Here is a 16359-nt window from a genome sequence, read left to right as displayed (position 1 = left end):
GCAGCGCAATTACAGAGGCATCTCTATTACTATGAATCAAGAGCCTAACACATATTAAGATGCCTCTTCAGCGCATGACGTCAAAAAAATCACAAAGGCTAACACTATTCTTTGTCTTCGTAACTTTCCATCAGATTGTCAGATGTTCATATGATCACACAGTAGGTTACGTTAAAAAATCTACCTTCACTATATGTCGTTTCAAAATTCACTTGATAATTAACCATAACGCCATCTTCCAGCTAGGCCTACCTGGTTGAAAAGCAAGTACGGTTAGAGGATTCTCTGGGTTAAGAACCATATGCCTTTACAAGACGCATTTAGTAAATTCGACAGAATATTTGTATGTGTTAATGAATACACGCTCCTTTAAAATGTGTTAACTACTTAACATACGTTTTACTTGCATAATACATACCTATGTATTTTTCCGTAACGACCTATAATTTCAGAGTAAATGACACAGGAGTGACGTTATAGGTGACGTAACGCAGAGAGTCAAAACTTCAGCGGGAAATAGAGAGGCTGCACTGGCGGAAAAAGTGAATCACAACACAGGCAACAGTGCTGCCTGGTAGTTAACCAGAGTTGTAACCTAGTCAGACATTATGCTAACTTAACCTCCGGGTTGTATGATCAAACAGAACTTACCAACCGTTTAACAAGTTGTTACATGCGGAAGTGCTTTGTACTGTGTCTTTCATTCCATGCAAGAATGTCAGCTAGCTCACATTAGCTAGTTTGTTGTTTTTAGCCTGAAGAATAGGGATATGTTTTACTGAATGGCATCTTATCGAACACCGTATTCGTATGGTTCTAAACCTATTTACAGACAAACGATGGACAGCCAAATAATGACAGAGAACCCGTTATTACTGCCTCTCAACAAGGACAAGACTGTCTATGACGGCTTCATCACTGTGCAGGTTTGTAGCTGTCAACTTTTTACAACGTGTCGATTAGTCTAACGTCAACTAGCAATATGCACAGTAACCTGCCAGCATGTTAAACCGTGTGGCAATGTTTGAACATAAACGGAAATCAGGGCCATGACATAGTTATCTGTCTCGCTTCATGTTAAATGCAACAAGTCGTGTTTTCCTATCCAGGAGAGGGATTTCAGGATAAGAATATCTCTTCCACCAGGTCATCAGCTCAAACAGGCAAAGTATGTCTGCAGTGATTGCATTTACACTCCAAGTCACTTCATTCATTCATCCTTAGGGTCAGTCTTAATATCCAGTGTTTTGTATTGTCTTCACTGCAATGTGCAAGTATAGCAAATCTGTTTGTGTAGTTCCTACGATGGTGATGGTGTAGGATAAACCACCAGGAAAACGGGGACACATTTAAACCGCCACATTCCAGCCACTTAGCCCTCATACAAAGCATTTAGAGATCATGTACTCATTTATAATGACCTAACTGGTATTTTACAGACTGCACTGCTGCTGGCAACTGAAAAGGATCCTGAGTGGTTATCAGCCAATTCTAAAACAGGTACCTTACAGTGTGTGGTACTGTGAGTAGTGTTTGAGCTGGCATGCAATACCACCTATCTTAAACTTTTATTTGTTTGTTCTTTCTTATTGAACTTTTCTTAATAATCCATTCCAAATAGGCCAGATTGTCTCTCCCAGAATTGGCCGCTGTGATTTCTCCAGCAGGTTCACCGATGCTTTATATTATTTATAGTTTTATTATTATTTTCTATCCCTATGGCTTAATTAACATCTCTTTGATTTTCTTTTGTTTATGTTTGTTACCTATCCCTTGAGGGTATTAGTACTAGATTTATATTTTACCCAGGGCTTTAAACTTCATTATTTTCATGAACATGAAAGATTATTAGTAATTAACTCCGATGGTCACCTGCATTAATCAAAGTGTTGACGTTTAGTTTGATTCAAGGGCTACCCGGTGTTGCTTAAACACATCATGCCATGGCACGCCACACTTGATGGGTTCTCAAATGAGCCTTTTGTTTATTTGATTGGTTCATCTCTGTCTATTACAGAGGTTGCATCACGCCCCGGACTTGGTCAGTTTCATTTTGGAGCTAAAAACTGTGCTGGTAAGAACATTACCTATTCCCACCCCCCCCCCCCCCCCCCCCCCCCCCCGCAGCCACAGTGTTTCAATATCTTCTTTTGTATTATCTAAGTGAGGAAATACGGTCAACTTAATATATAGCATTCATATAGCCTGTTTCACAACATACCTCTACATGCATCACTATTGGAGTGACAATAATGTTGCTTTTTTTTATAACAAGCAGTGATTTTTATCCATGCACAGGAATTGGCAATGAGGAGCAGACCAGACTGTCAGACCATACCACCTCCGCAGTACTATTCCCAGCTGATCACAGAGATGCAGAGCCTGGGATGGGATAAGTATGTCATCTTTCATCTGCTGATCCATTTAGCAGCAGCAGCCAAGGAGCTTGTCATCAGTAGGTCCACAGAAATGCCAGATATCTTTAACTGCATCATGACCTGTAAATTAATTTCAATGACATTATCTTGTTCAATTCCTAATGTCCTTATTGGGTTTATTTTAAAGATGGGAGTTAAGCATAAAAATCTTCACAGGAACGGTGTGTTAATAAATCAGTGTGACAGCTGATTTAGTTTTTATTAATTAAATATACGTTTAAATCAGGTTCATTCAACAGTTCACCTTCTGCTTTGTGACAGAGAGAGCTAATGCAGATTCTTTCAGACAGTGATGTATTTGGTCAGGGTTTCAGTTGCCTTCTCATTTTCCACTCTCTATTAATGGCCAGAGATATAATTATGATATTAGCAAATGCAAATTGTTCTAATTGGAGACCCACTCTCAAGTTTAATGGGAGAATTTTGAAGTTTGGGTGGAAAAAAACAAGGTGAACGCTCTTCCGTGTTTGAATTGCGGTCAGAAGCATTATGCGGCTGTTCTATCTATAAATGCACTTGAGATTAATTAAGATTCTTAATTGGTATCAGTGTTAATAGCCTCAAGTTTGTCATAATCCTGGTCTGTGATTGGTTAAGGTGAAGGAAACCGCCGCGGAACCTGGTCATTTTAATGAGTTTTAGTTGCCTTGAAGATGTCACGTCCAGTGTTAATTACCGAGGTCACGAGGGTCAAGGTTTTTTTCTCTAGCGCTCTCCCTCACTCAGCCCTAAACTAGTGGGCGAAGTGTCAGACATTAAGCGAAATTACGGATTATCAAGCGCACACGGACTCCTCCTGTCTGTCGGTAGTGCCGCGTTATCCTGTTCAGTCTGACCAGAAGGTAAGTCACGGGAAGCGAAGCCAGAGAATCTCATCATTATGCGTGCATTCTCATGACCTGATAGGCGTGTCAGAATGAGCTCTTTGATGAGCCTCATGTGGAGGGTCCTGTTGTGAGGCTGAGTCACCTTCTTTTTCTTCATGTAGGAGGGAGAGGCGACTGTGACCCCCCTCTGCTATCTTTAACACCCTGCCAGGATAATGACCTCAGCGGTGCTCTGCCATTGGCTATCACGTTTCTCCATCTCAGCCAGGCCTGCATTTGGATTTCAAAGCATATAAACCCTTTTGGCATCGGCAAGTGCCAAATGGCATTAACTACTGTTTTTTTTTTAAATATATATATATCTTGTAAAACCATGCAAAAATAAAACCGCAAGGATGCAAGATGTCCATCACTACATTGGGGTGTATTTTTTTATGGTTTTCTCATCACATTTCTGTATTGTACTTTCATCCGTGTCCTGTTTGTATACACACATGCCGACACACACACACACCCACGCACACGTACACACACACAAAAGCACGTGCACAAACACATGCCAAATGTTCTCTCTTCCATTTATAAGCAGTGCTGATTTTGTAGTTGCAAATGTAATGCTCTCATCAATCCTCCCAGCACGACATCAAGCTGTCAAGCTGTTTCAATCATCTGGAGTGAATGCCAGCATGGCTTGATACTGTTGCATGGGATCCCGTTAGAATACAGAATGCAGAATGCAGAACAGAGAGATGGCATTCAGGCTCGGGCAGGAAGAGAGAGGAACGCTGGCCCGGTGGAAGTGATGAGGATCTGTGCTCTAATTCTCATTATTTTGGTGTAATGGAATGTAATTATGTGGATTTTGTTTTGTTTTGTTATGTACAGTGACATCCATTGTTGGTTTTATTATGTCCTGAAGAGCGTTGGAACTTGCTAGAGACCTAAATAGAGCAGGATGAAGATTGAGTGGGAGTTCAGTGCACAGAGAAGAGCATAGCACAGGGTTCAAGGCTCTCTGTGTGTGTGTGTGTGTGTGTGTGTGTGTGTGTGTGTGTGTGTGTGTGTGTGTGTGTGTGTGTGTGTGTGTGTGTGTGTGTGTGTGTGTGTGTGTGTGTGTGTGTGTGTGTGTGTGTGTGTGTGTGTGTGTGTGTGTGTGTGTGTGTGTGTGTGTGTGTGTGTGAGAGTGACGGTGTCTTTAAGCAAGTGAATATGATAGAGTGAAAGTGAAGGAATGAACGAGAGTGACAGGGTGCGAGCCAGCTCACGTGAATCAGGGAGTGAATGTGTAAAAGGAGGGCGATCAGAATGGAGCCAGCTTGAGAGTGAGAGGGTGAACGAGCCGGTCGGCAGGCTGGAAGGAGAGAGAGAGAAAGAAAGGGAGGTAGTGAGTGGGTAGTAGAGGGAGCAAGCCAGCTTGAGTGAGTGAGTGAGTGGGCGAGCAAGTGAGAGCATATCTATTTCAGTATGAATCATTAAAAGGTGTTGAGAAGTGCTGAGCTGTGTTGGGCGCCCGTGTCAGGGAGTTTTATGTGCACGTAAGTGCAGCGTGACAGAAAGCGCCCGGTGCGCCGCAGTGCCAAACAGCCACGCGTGTGCACTGACCACGGCAGCACACCCCCCCCCCTCCCCCCACGCGTCTCGTAAATAAACAGCAGAAATACAGCCGTGTCTGGGGGAACAGGCGAGCATTAGGAGATGTAAATCATAGGAAAGCTGCAGGAGAAGGGTAGCTGTCAGGCTTTGCCAAGGGTGTGTGGGGTGTGTGACTGAGAGGAGTGGTGGTATGTCTTAATCAGGTTATTACATTCACAGTGATGTGTAAAAACCCGTGATGGTAGGTCTGCAAAGATCTATATCTGTATGGTGCTGTCACTGTAGGTCGCATAAACTATCAATGTAGGTTACATATTCTTGGCCAGAATCACACACGTCGTAATCATACAGTCTGTAGGGGGTGAAATAGGGTGGGGTGTAGGAGATCTTTGTTCAGAGTTTACAGGTGTGTAGAGTCTTATCCCTCAGTGCCAGGCTGAGAATGTGAAGCAAATGTTTCAGGAAAGGTATGCATGCTCTGCTGCTCACTCTTGTGAGCAGGTTTATGGCATACATGATGAAAGTACGGTGCTCATGGCTGTGCTCAAGAAGTTAAATGGGGTCAGTCAGCTTTCATGGATTTTACCTTAACGATATGTATGTATCGATGTTTACTTATATTCCTTCTTTTTCATCATCATCTCCTTCAGTCACAGTGTGGTTCTAAATAACATGTCTTAAGTCTTTCATAGTCTTTTATGTGAGTAATCTTCGTGTGTGTGTGTCTTGATTGTCCTTGTGTAGCATCTGGGATTACGTGAGGGAGTAGTACGTGGTGATATTGATCCATCTCTCTCTCTCTCTAACCTCTCTCTCTCCCCGTTTCTCTCCCTCTATCTGTCTCTCTCTCTCTGTCTCTCTCCCTCTCTATCTTTGTCCTCTCTCTCACTCTCCGTCTCTCTCTCTCTTTACCCCCCCTCTTTCTCCCCTCCCTCTCTCTCTCTCTCTCTCTCTCTCTCTGTCCTTTCCTCAGGCTGTTGTTCATTGACCCAGAGTTTCGCACACTGAAGCTGCAAGGAGAGGACTCTGCTGGCCGTAAACACATCCTTACAGTCAAGCTCAAGCCTAATGTAAATGAGAAGTCTGTCTCCAGTGATCTTTTCCAATGTTAATTAGTAATTATAAGTATGGTGAAGACACTGATCACACTTTAGAAGTAAACTTACAGCTTATGACTCCCGATGTTTAGTTGTAGGTAAAAAAAACAGCGGGTGTGTTTTCCACCTGCTTTGAAATGTTACTAATAACTTTAAATCTACTAATTTTGTATGGAAGCTGATGGAATACAACTCTTTAAACGAGGTCAGGTTGACATACACCACCACATTTACTTCTGAAAAAAAAAGAGAAAGACCCAGTAGTGAGATGTTCTTTTTCGGAGATGCCAGGTTGAGATTTGTTTTCCGGCAGCCAGCGTATGAAGCGCGGCCCCCATGAAGTGGGGGAGTGCAGATAAGGAGTGCGTGTGATGTGGCCTAACGCGATTAGAGTGTGCAGCTCGGGGGAGTGAGCGGAGCAGGCGCACCCCTGAGTCTGAGACCTGCAGCATCCAGAGCATCACAGTCGCAGCTCACTCCACTGTGCCCAGGCTGGGGTTAGCCAAGTCAGCTGTGTAGGGGTTGGTGCTTGGGGTGGCAGTGGGTTGTCAGGGGGAGTGTGTGTGTGTGTGTGTGTGTGTGGTGGCAGAGATGCCAGCTCTGAGGCGAGCACAGTGCGGGGTCCTTATGGGATTCAGCGTGGCGTGAGGATTCCCCTCTGTGCCCACCTGCCCAAACTGCCTGCTGAGGCAGGGGAGGGGTAAAAATAGTGTGGCTGCCCCGGTGGCACATCTGCTGCTGCCCCCCCACACTCCCCCACCTCCCCTCCTGTAACATGGGGAGCTGTGCCAGGTAGCGCCGACCCATTGAGAGATCAGCCAGGTGGGTGGCTCGTTGGGTCGGGCCTGTCAGTGGTGTGAGGTAGGGTGCAGGTGGGATAAGAGGCGAAGCAGCGGTCACAGAAATAGGCTGCAGGCAGCGTGGGAGATTTCAGGTCAGACTCACAGTGGGTCCAATGAAGCTGTAGCGTGGCAAAGTATAACATGCACATGGGGTAAGGTCCCTTATTTAACCCTGTACCATATACACAACTGGTTTCATATTTTGAGAAAGGTATCCTACAAAACATGTTTTTCATGTTGCATAGTAAAGCATAAGAGATCTTTGTAGAAGAAAAGAATTTCAAGATTTTTTTTTGCTAATCACAGTTGACTGTTATTTTTGCTGTTGTTTGATGGCTTCCTCTTCTCCCTCTCTCTCTCTCTCTCTCTCTCTCTCTCTCTCTCTCTCTCTCTCTCTCATGTGTTTCAGTATCCGGATGAAGCCCCAGAGTGTGTAGCCGATCTCCCTTTTCCCTTCCACATGAGTTGGACACCACAGGTACCCAACCCTCCGCCTTCCTCCGCCCAGCCGTCTAACCAGCCTTCATCTGCCATTACGCCTGCTCCTTCATCATAGAGCAGTCCTCACGCGCGCCGCACTGATGATCTCTTGTGTCGTAATGACCGTTACTGTGTAATGCTCTGTTCAGCCGTCAACAGTAGCGAGTGCATGATGATGAAATGCGTTATGGAATAGTAACGTGCAGCGCGCACGGCTTTCATGTCTCGCCCCCGGAAGAATAACAATTAGCTCCCGCCGCCAGACTCGGAACAGGGATGCGGACAGTGATGAAATGAGACGAGGAGTGCTATAAAAACGCAGCCTGATTAAAAAGAAAAAAGAAAAGGGAAATAATGCTGTTACGTAATTCAAACTGTGCACTTTCTAATTACGAGGCCAGGGGCCCAGTCTTATCGCTCCAATTACATGATCTGTCTGGCCTCGTATCCACAACACGCCACAGAGAGGAGGGAGTCGAAAGGTGGTTTTCTCCCCACACGTCAGCGAGGTTGTCTCCGTGTATGTACGTTGTTGTGTGTGTGTGTGTGTGTGTGTGTGTGTGTGTGTGTGTGTGTGTAAGGTTGTTTTTGTTCCTATATCTAGGCATGTTTGGTGTGTGTATGTGTGTGTGTGTGTGTGTGTGTGTGTGTAAGGTTGTTTTTGTTCCTATATCTAGGCATGTTTGGTGTGTGTGTGTGTGTGTGTGTGTGTGTGTGTGTGGGTTGTGTATGGCATCTGTTGAACATGTGATTGTGTGCATAAAGTGTTGTATGCGTTGCGTCTCTTGTGTGGCATCTGTTGGATACATGTGTGTGTGTGTGAGGTGTTTTGTGTGTGTGTGTGTGTGTGTGTGTGGGGTGGGCCATGCCTGAGGGGTGTCGGTGGGCATGGCGTGGGTGCATGGCAGGCTGGCGGATAGGGAAGAGGGAAGTGTGGAGTCGGCCGTCTGTCAGCTGCGGTCCTGCTGGGCTGCTGATGTCCTGAAGGACCCCCATCATCCTCCCCCGACTACTTCCACACGCCACGCTCCCAACACACGCTCCCATGAGTAATTAATACCTGTCTCCTCGCAGGGGCCAAGAACTGTGTGTGTTTGTGTGTGTGTGTGTGTGTGTGTGTGTGTGTGGGGAGGTGAGTTTGTGTGTACGTGCTGGTGTGTGTGTGTGTGTGTGTGTGTGAGAGAGTGAGAGAAAGAGAAAGAGACAGAGAGAGATGGATGTACTGCGTGTATGTATCAGATGGCTTGGCTGCAGTCCTTGTTGGTTACCTGGTCCACCGGTGCAGGTGTGGCTCAGCGTGAGCCCGTCCAGTCAGCCATAGGCGGAGCAGCCACGGCCAGCAACCAGCTGAGAGGGAGGAGGGCTGACTGCCGAAGGGAAAGCAAGAATCACGTCAAATCTCCCACAATAATTACAACACCCAACAGCCTTATGGCGCCAATCCCAGAGGATGAGCTGATTAAGTTGACATTTTACTCAAAAGCTGGATATTTATGTTGAACAGCAGTTGTGCGTCGACTGTGAGTAACTTAAAGAGTGTGGTTTCAACAGCAGCCTAAAAACAACTTTTGTTTTTTTTTTTAATGGAGAAAGTCCAGTTTCCCCCGACTCAAGAATAGAGTTCCTGCGGCTCACAGGGAAATGTTGCCTTCCCAGCAGCACAGAATGGAGTTATTTCCATTGATCAGATTTCAATCCACAGTATCCTTGATTTATTTTCCTCCTGGTTTTAATGACTTTATGCATTCTTGGTGATTACGAGAGGGAGGCTAATTAGATGTTTTTCACAGCTAGGTAAGCAGACTTCCTGCGCTCTCTCTCATTCTGGAACAGGCTGGCTTCCAGCAGGAGCCCCCATAACAAGACCGTTTTACTTGGACCATATATTTGTATAAAAGCATAACTATAATCACGCGCCTGGCATTAATTGGAAAGTAATTGCGGAGTCTTTGCACCTGTGCGATGCTAAATTGTGTGCACTCTGCTGGCGCCGCGACCCATCAGTTTTGGTTCATTTTGTCTCTCGGCTGACGGGGCCCCCACTTTTATCTTCCCTGTTTTAAGTGAGTGAGTGTGTGTGTGTGTGTGTGTGTGTGTGGGGTGTGTTTTTAGTTTTATAATTATTATTGTATAGATCAGGCAGTGCCTGCAGATTTAGATCATGCAGAATCTTAATATTTTCATTCTTTAGCACAAATACACTTCTTTTCAACTTTCTGTGTTTTTCTCACACTAGATTGTGCTATTGTTGCTGCTGCAGATTTTGGCATATTTTTTGGAGGAGCATTTTAATTGGTAAAACAAATCCAGACTGTACACCTGACAGTGCTCAGATTGGCCATACGGTATATTATAGACAGTGGTGCCATGATGAATAGAAATGACAAAACAAAGGTGATGAAACAATATTCAAAGAAATTGTTCCTGTCGTGTGTGTGTGTGTGTGTGTGTGTGTGTGTGTGTGTGTGTGTGTGTGTGTGTGTGTGTGTTGATTTTGTGTTTCTTTAGTTTAATCAGTGACTGTACATACTGTTGTATGTTGTGTACAGTTGACTCTACATTACATGTGCATGCAAGCACTGTACTGTTTTCAGGTCATTTGGTATCAAAAGGTCCCGAGTAGTAAACCAAGAACAAATAGAGAATCAGGCCATCTTTCCCTCTCACTCAGTCCAGAAAAAATAATGATGTCTTATCTGGTAATGAAATGACCCGAAGCATCTCTCTCTCTCTTCCTTTTTCTTTCCTAGTTCTCATGCACTTTACCCTTTATCTCCACATCTCCTCTTATTGTGTTTGCTGATAGGTTGGGCAGTGCAAATGAGAGCTGCCCCCACCCCACCTCTCCTAAAAATAAACTCTGTGGTCTGGTGTGCAGGGGGGGGCTATGAGGGCTGAGCGCACGCTGCCCCCCTGGCCAAACCTTTCAGGGCTGCGAGTTTTGATTAAAGGCATTCGACCCGGACCTGGGCAGCCACATATGTGTGTGTACTGTGTGTGTGTGTGGGTATTTTTGTGTGTGTGTGTGTGTGTCGGGATCGGAGCGGAGCTTCACACTCCCTTTTGACATACACACACACACACACACACACCACGTTTTTCTCTGTCTTGCACACTGATGCAGATAGCAGACAGTAAAGCTAGGCGCGCCGCCATCAGCCTGTCAATCAGCGCTGGTGATTTATGGCCTACACATACTTTAGCCATTAAAGCCTCCCAGCTGAAGAGCCGGGCACAGGAAGAGGGAGAGCCGAGAAGTGTTTGTTGAACTAAGACACAAAGGAAGCCAGCTCGAGAGAGAGAGAGGGAGGGAGGGAGAGAGAGAGAGAGAGAGAGAGAGGACCAGGCTGTCTGTGTTAGTGCCTGCCTGCCTGGTGGATAAAGAGAGACCATTGACTTGCACTTGTTTGGTTTAGTTTATGTTGGGGGTGGGGGTTTTCTCTGCCTCCTCATCGTGTCAGATGTTTGATGGCTGGAGAAACGTGTTGAGAGAGGTGCACTCAAAGTGAAACAGCGTTGTCAGGCATGGGAAGCTGATGGTCCTTTGGTGTGACTACAGAGAGGACATTTTTTTTAGATTTCCCTTTTCCCCTTCAGGTTTTGAAACTGTAAATGAGGACTGGGAATAATGTGGAAGTCTGTGAATAGGGTTTGGTAGGGAACGTCATCTTCCAGGAAAGAGAAGTTGCACAGGTGGGAACGCTCCATATTCAGTGGTAATTGCTACACCTAACATTCTTGCTCAATTCCCAAGAAGTCGCAAGATCTGCAACAAAATTATTTTCTTACCTTCGGGTTAGTCTTGTCTCTGGTTGTGTCAAACAATAAGTGTCACCAGAACACTTTTTTTTTCACACAAAGTAATTAACTCTGAAACACAAAAGTGTATTAATTAGGAAGCTTGCATTTTCCTCTGTTGACCCATAAACAAAACTGTGGAGAAGTGTGGGTGTATTTGGTGGAAGACTGATGCTTTGAAAAGAAAAATAATTGTTTGTGTGTACATTTGTGAGTCTGTGCTCAAGAGCATCAGGGAGTTAGTGACAGTTTAAGACAGATGGACACAGCCACCCTAGCCCCTCCAGTTTCATACCAGCTGTTTAAGAGGAAATCATGGTGGCTTTTCTCTTTGATGCTGAAGCTTTTGATTCCTTGCGTGCAGATTGCCACAGACCTGGGAAATCTAAGGCAAATGAGCATTTGTTGGGGGGTTCTTTTTTCCCCTATAAAATTGCCAGTTATTTTCCGCAATCCACCAAATTCCTAAAGTTCATAGTTTTAGTTTTTCAACAAAAACTAAAAAAAAAAAAAAAAAAAAACCTAGTTCTCGAATATATCCATTCTAATAGTTGAGGAACATTATTAATTTGCTTCTATAAGAGACTACCACACATTGAGATGCACCAGCTGTGTGTCGTCTGTTCTGTTGCGCCCCTCACAGAGCACCTTGGCCCACATTCACGGCCGCTTCCTGCTCCACTTGGAAGGCCTGGCCGAGTTCTGGTCGGCGCTGGACGAGATCGACGAACAGACGTGGGTCCTCGAGCCAGAGAAGCCCTCCCGCGCGGACGCCATGAGACGGATCGCTATTGGTAACCAAGCCTACTCCTCCTCATCAGCTGTGCTTTACATTACATTTATCTAAGCAGCAAACATTCTCACAGAGAGCTGTAGGTTTGATTTGTTTGTGCGCTTATTCTACTTCTGCTTTGCTTTCACCCTGAGTGCCTGTACTCTGCTCTTTCTCTGCTCCACTGCTTTCTGTTCATGTGGGTAAACAACCAACCACTATCTTTTCATAGGCTGCTGTTGTTTTGAAATAATAACTGTAAATATATCGCACAGAGCTCACAGGCTGTCACCTCAGCCACTGTGCCCCGCCGTCCCCTGCAGTTGAGCAGTTATTTAGCCTCTTCAGATAATTAGATAAGTGGACAAAATCATTTTCTGACCTAATGACCTATTAACGACTACACAGGGAACAATGTCTCCATAAAGGTGGAGATCGACCCCAGACACCCGAAGATGCTGCCTGATTGCTGTCTACTAGGAGCAGAACATGGTGGGTTATGTTCACCTCCCACACACTGATTATTTTTCTCTCGACCTCTCTGCTTCATGTTCACACCTACAGTTAAAGCTGGAGTCACAAACACGTAGGCTGAATCTCTCGATCCTTTGTGTGTGTGTGTGTGTTTTTTTTTTTGTTTTTTTTGGTGACCTGCCCTTTCTAATTATCTCAAATAGTACGTGGCCATCTAAACAGTCAAGGCCTCGCTCTAAAACATTTCTGCTCTGCAACAATGGAAGCGTCCTCACCAGCTTGCTCACAATACAATGTTGGAGCACGTTCAGAATGTCAATGTGCAGTGGTGAAAGACAGTTTGCATCACTTAAGTCCCTGTGATTGTTTCTTTAAATCCAAGGTCATGGCTGGCTGACAATGGAACATGGCAACATGCCGCCCTGTTGCCTAGCAATGTTATTCATTGATATTAAATCCACACTTCAATAGTCAAGACAGTGGCAGACACTGAACCCAAAAAAGAGGGGTCAGACAGAAATATTGCTTTTTGCATTTACAAATGACAAAACAGAGCGAGCGGCCCATCACACGCAGGCGAGATTGATCTCTCGGGGTGGAACAGCCAGGACCGTGTGCGATTTATTCGAATGATTTGAATATTTCCCTCTCTGTCGGGCTGTCGTCAAGTGAAGAGAAACACTTTGTGCCGCTTGTCTATCGCTCCCCGGCCCGCACCGCACCGCACCGAGAGGAGAGAGATCAGTGGCACGGACTTGCACACTTCATGTCCCAGCATCTGATGGAAGACCACGAGACCCAGTCTGCATAGAATGGGACAAGGTCCACTTAATTGAAACTAATCTTCACAGACAGTCGACAGAAAAAAAAAAAAAAAAAAAAAGCCCAGACCTTGTCGTTGTCTTTGGCAGTAACAGCGGCAGCAGCTCAGGGCAGTTTTGTCATCTTGAGACTGATTTATGCACTGACAGCAGGATTTGATTTCACCCCTTTTTGTCACAACCTTTCTTCCAGTTTAGCCAGTGCTAGGCTTTGCAGGAGAACGCTGTTATGAGTGGAGTCATTAGAAATGCACTGGTCCTGTTTAACGCTCTAAGATTGAACTTGCATTGTCTTTCTTCTTTTTTATTTATACACATCTTTTTTTTTCTTTTGCTCATCTTGCAGTGGTTACCCCCTTGAGGACCAAGTTGAATGCTAACATGCATTTATGGTAAGGAGTGTATAATCACGGATCTGTCAGTGAATAGATGCTCAGAATTATGCATCAAATCAAACGGATTATGGTCTGAATGTCAGATGTAGTCTGATATCTAATTTATTTTGTATACAGGTGTGCATGCAAGTATGTGTGTGTGTGTGTTAGTCCTAATCCTTGCATCTGTTTATAAGCTTCCCTTGGTGTTTAATAGTGCTAAAATTAACCATAATATCTGAAGACTTTTATAGTGGGTGCCTTGGCCCTGAGCATTTGTTTGTGCAGTAAAATGTATTTCTTTTGTTTTTTTAAGTCAATAATTGTGAAACCATATTTGTTAGCGCACTGCCTCTCCTATTTGCATGTTAATTCTTAATTAGTGTGTGAAGAACCAATCTCCTGCTTTCTTTCAGGAATCCAGACTGCAGCCTTCTACAGAACATGAGAGATGTTCTAGAGATAGAATTCCCTTCACCCTCCACCCACGACAAATCTGTACGTCACCTTGTCTTTTTTTTTTTTTTTTTACTTCATTTCACACAAACACACACAAAATGACATGCTCACTATCGCTATGTTTTAGACTTTCTTCCTCTCCTATTTTTTCCCTCCACCCTTTTACTTCATGTTTCTGGTAGATTTGGGGTACGTATTTCCTTTAATTGGGTTGTTTACAGATAAGATCATTACAATAACAAAGGTGGCAGAATCTTCGGCAGTATCAAGAGCTGTTTAATCACAGATTCTTCATTTATCTTTCTCCCCCTCTCCCCCTCTCTCTCTCTCTGCGTGGTGGGTTGAAAGGCCTCTGTGTTTATCCGCAGACGGCACCAGTGATTAATGCTCCGGCATCATTAACATTCTGAAGAGCGAAAAGTTTACTTGACCAGATGTTTACATTTTTTACCTGCAGTCCTTTTTAATGGATCGCTTGAAAAAAAAAAAGGCTTCTAATTATCTGAAAAGCAATATGCAAACAGAGTGAGTGGAGGGGGTGGGGGGGGTTGGGTGACAGCAGCACTAGAGCCTTGAAGCTGTCGCTTGCTAAGGTGGGGGATTTTCTGAAGTGTGTGTCTGGGGTGGTGGTGTAGGGGGGAGGGTGGATGGGGAACCGGTGGATGGGGATCGGGTGGATGGGGATCAAGTAGGTACAAGTTCGATAAGCCCACTAAAAGTCTCCTCACCCTGTGGAAACAAACACAGTCCCCTCTGCATCTCAGCCTTTCAAGTGAGGAATGGTTACGAGAGGGAGGAAATGGAAATAAAATAACATTTCAGCTGATTACCACCTCTTCTAGTGAACTCTGTAAAACTCTTGCATTTACAACTGTGTATGAGACGCATAGCGTCTCTGTTGGTTTTTAACTGTGTATAAGCCGCATAGCGGCGGTTATTAACTGTGTATGAGCCGCATAGTGTCATAGCGTTGGTTTTTAACTGTGTATGAGCCGCATAGCTTCCGCGTTGGTTATTAACTGTATAAGCCGCATAGCGGTGGTTATTAATTGTGTATGAGCTGCATAGCATCTCTTGGTTTTTAAGTGTGTATGAGCCGCATAGCGTCCCTTTTGTTCATTTCCAGAGCCTCAGCGCAGAGTGTGGCATCTGTTACGCGTACCGGCTGGAGTCGGCCATCCCAGACCAGGTGTGCAACGATCCTCGCTGTGGGCAGCCGTTTCACCAGGTCTGCCTGTATGAGGTGAGCAGAGTTCATGTCCTAAGTCTGACGCAGCAGGTGTCACTGAAGATGAACTATTATTATCTACTGTCCCTGCGCTTTGTCCTGATATCTTGGATTGTCAAACCTTAAATACACGTAATCTACAGTACGCTAGACTGTTGCCTCAGTTAGCTAGTCCAGAAGGGACCAGTTATAGATTTGTCTCTTGGTAAAAGGAGAACAGTCACTTTCTTTCTCAAGCAATTATGTCAGAGAGTGTGAATGCAGATTTTGAGATGACACTGCTTTTGACGAGATTACTTTCCAACCCTTTATTCATCCTGCAGTGGCTCAGAGGTCTGCCCACGAGTCGCCAGAGCTTCAACGTTTTGTTTGGCGAGTGTCCATACTGTAGCAAGGTAAGGCCTCGGCCTCGCTAAGGTGCAAACAAACACTAAAACTGATGCATGTTTTATGTTAAGCAAAAGGTGCATAATTTATTTATTTTTTAAAAACCAACAATCATATTTTACTATACACACACACAATATCTGTAACTAGGAATTGTTCAAAAATACATTTGTTTGAAATACCCCTGAAATACAGCAATTCATGTTTTTCCATCAGCCCATTACAGTGAAGATGGCAGTGCAAAAGGCTTGACCTGCATACAGTGGAAGCGATGTCCTCAATAGTCAGTAAAAACCCGTCACCATCCTTCAGACAGGCATGTAGCGGTCTTCAAGAGTTCAACCAACAAAAGCTACCAGTGCAAGAAAGAGGAGGCTCATAATGATCCCACCAAAGAGCTTAGCGGTTCCCCAGCCCCAGTGGCCTTCACGTTTCTCTGTCTGATTGTGCTGTGAGAAGCCATAACCAACGTCAGAGCCAGGATATTCCCATGGTTCTTCGTACCGTTGATCCAGGTATCCCCGATTGTTGTGGGTCTTCCTCCGGTGGTCTTGGTAGTGAGCATATTCCCTCCAGGAGTCGTCATAAGTGCCGTTACTCTCCCAGTGTCTTCTGGTCATCGGGGCAGCCCTGGTTTTGGGGTAATGCGTGTCTGAACTGCTCCATATGTTGCCTGATGGGGTCCTTGGCAGGGCTGCTTCAAGTTCTGTTCTTCTTCTAGCATATTTGTCTATGCCTTTTTTCTTTACAGCACAAAAGGTGTAGCACA

General features: G+C 44.8%; 1 protein-coding gene across 1 annotated transcript; it reads left to right on the top strand.

Annotated features, from left to right (window-relative positions):
• Nucleotides 1–839: 839 nt before the first annotated feature.
• On the top strand, nucleotides 840–15861 carry fancl (FA complementation group L; the record flags this gene model as incomplete). Its single annotated transcript, XM_080848424.1, has 14 exons — nucleotides 840–926; nucleotides 1110–1168; nucleotides 1440–1500; nucleotides 2018–2074; nucleotides 2299–2396; nucleotides 5832–5928; nucleotides 7207–7275; nucleotides 11719–11869; nucleotides 12256–12339; nucleotides 13489–13534; nucleotides 13933–14014; nucleotides 15102–15218; nucleotides 15527–15598; nucleotides 15807–15861. 14 exons carry the CDS (start codon nucleotides 840–842, stop codon nucleotides 15840–15842), a joined length of 1116 nt encoding a protein of 371 aa, XP_080704550.1. The 3' UTR covers nucleotides 15843–15861.
• Between the last annotated feature and the right edge of the window lie 498 nt (nucleotides 15862–16359).

Source organism: Sprattus sprattus (assembly GCF_963457725.1).
Source record: "Sprattus sprattus genome assembly, chromosome: 12".
In the NCBI taxonomy this organism is placed as follows: Eukaryota; Metazoa; Chordata; class Actinopteri; order Clupeiformes; family Clupeidae; genus Sprattus; species Sprattus sprattus.
The sequence above is the reverse complement of the archived record's forward strand: the minus strand, read 5'-3'. Positions and strand labels throughout refer to the sequence as shown.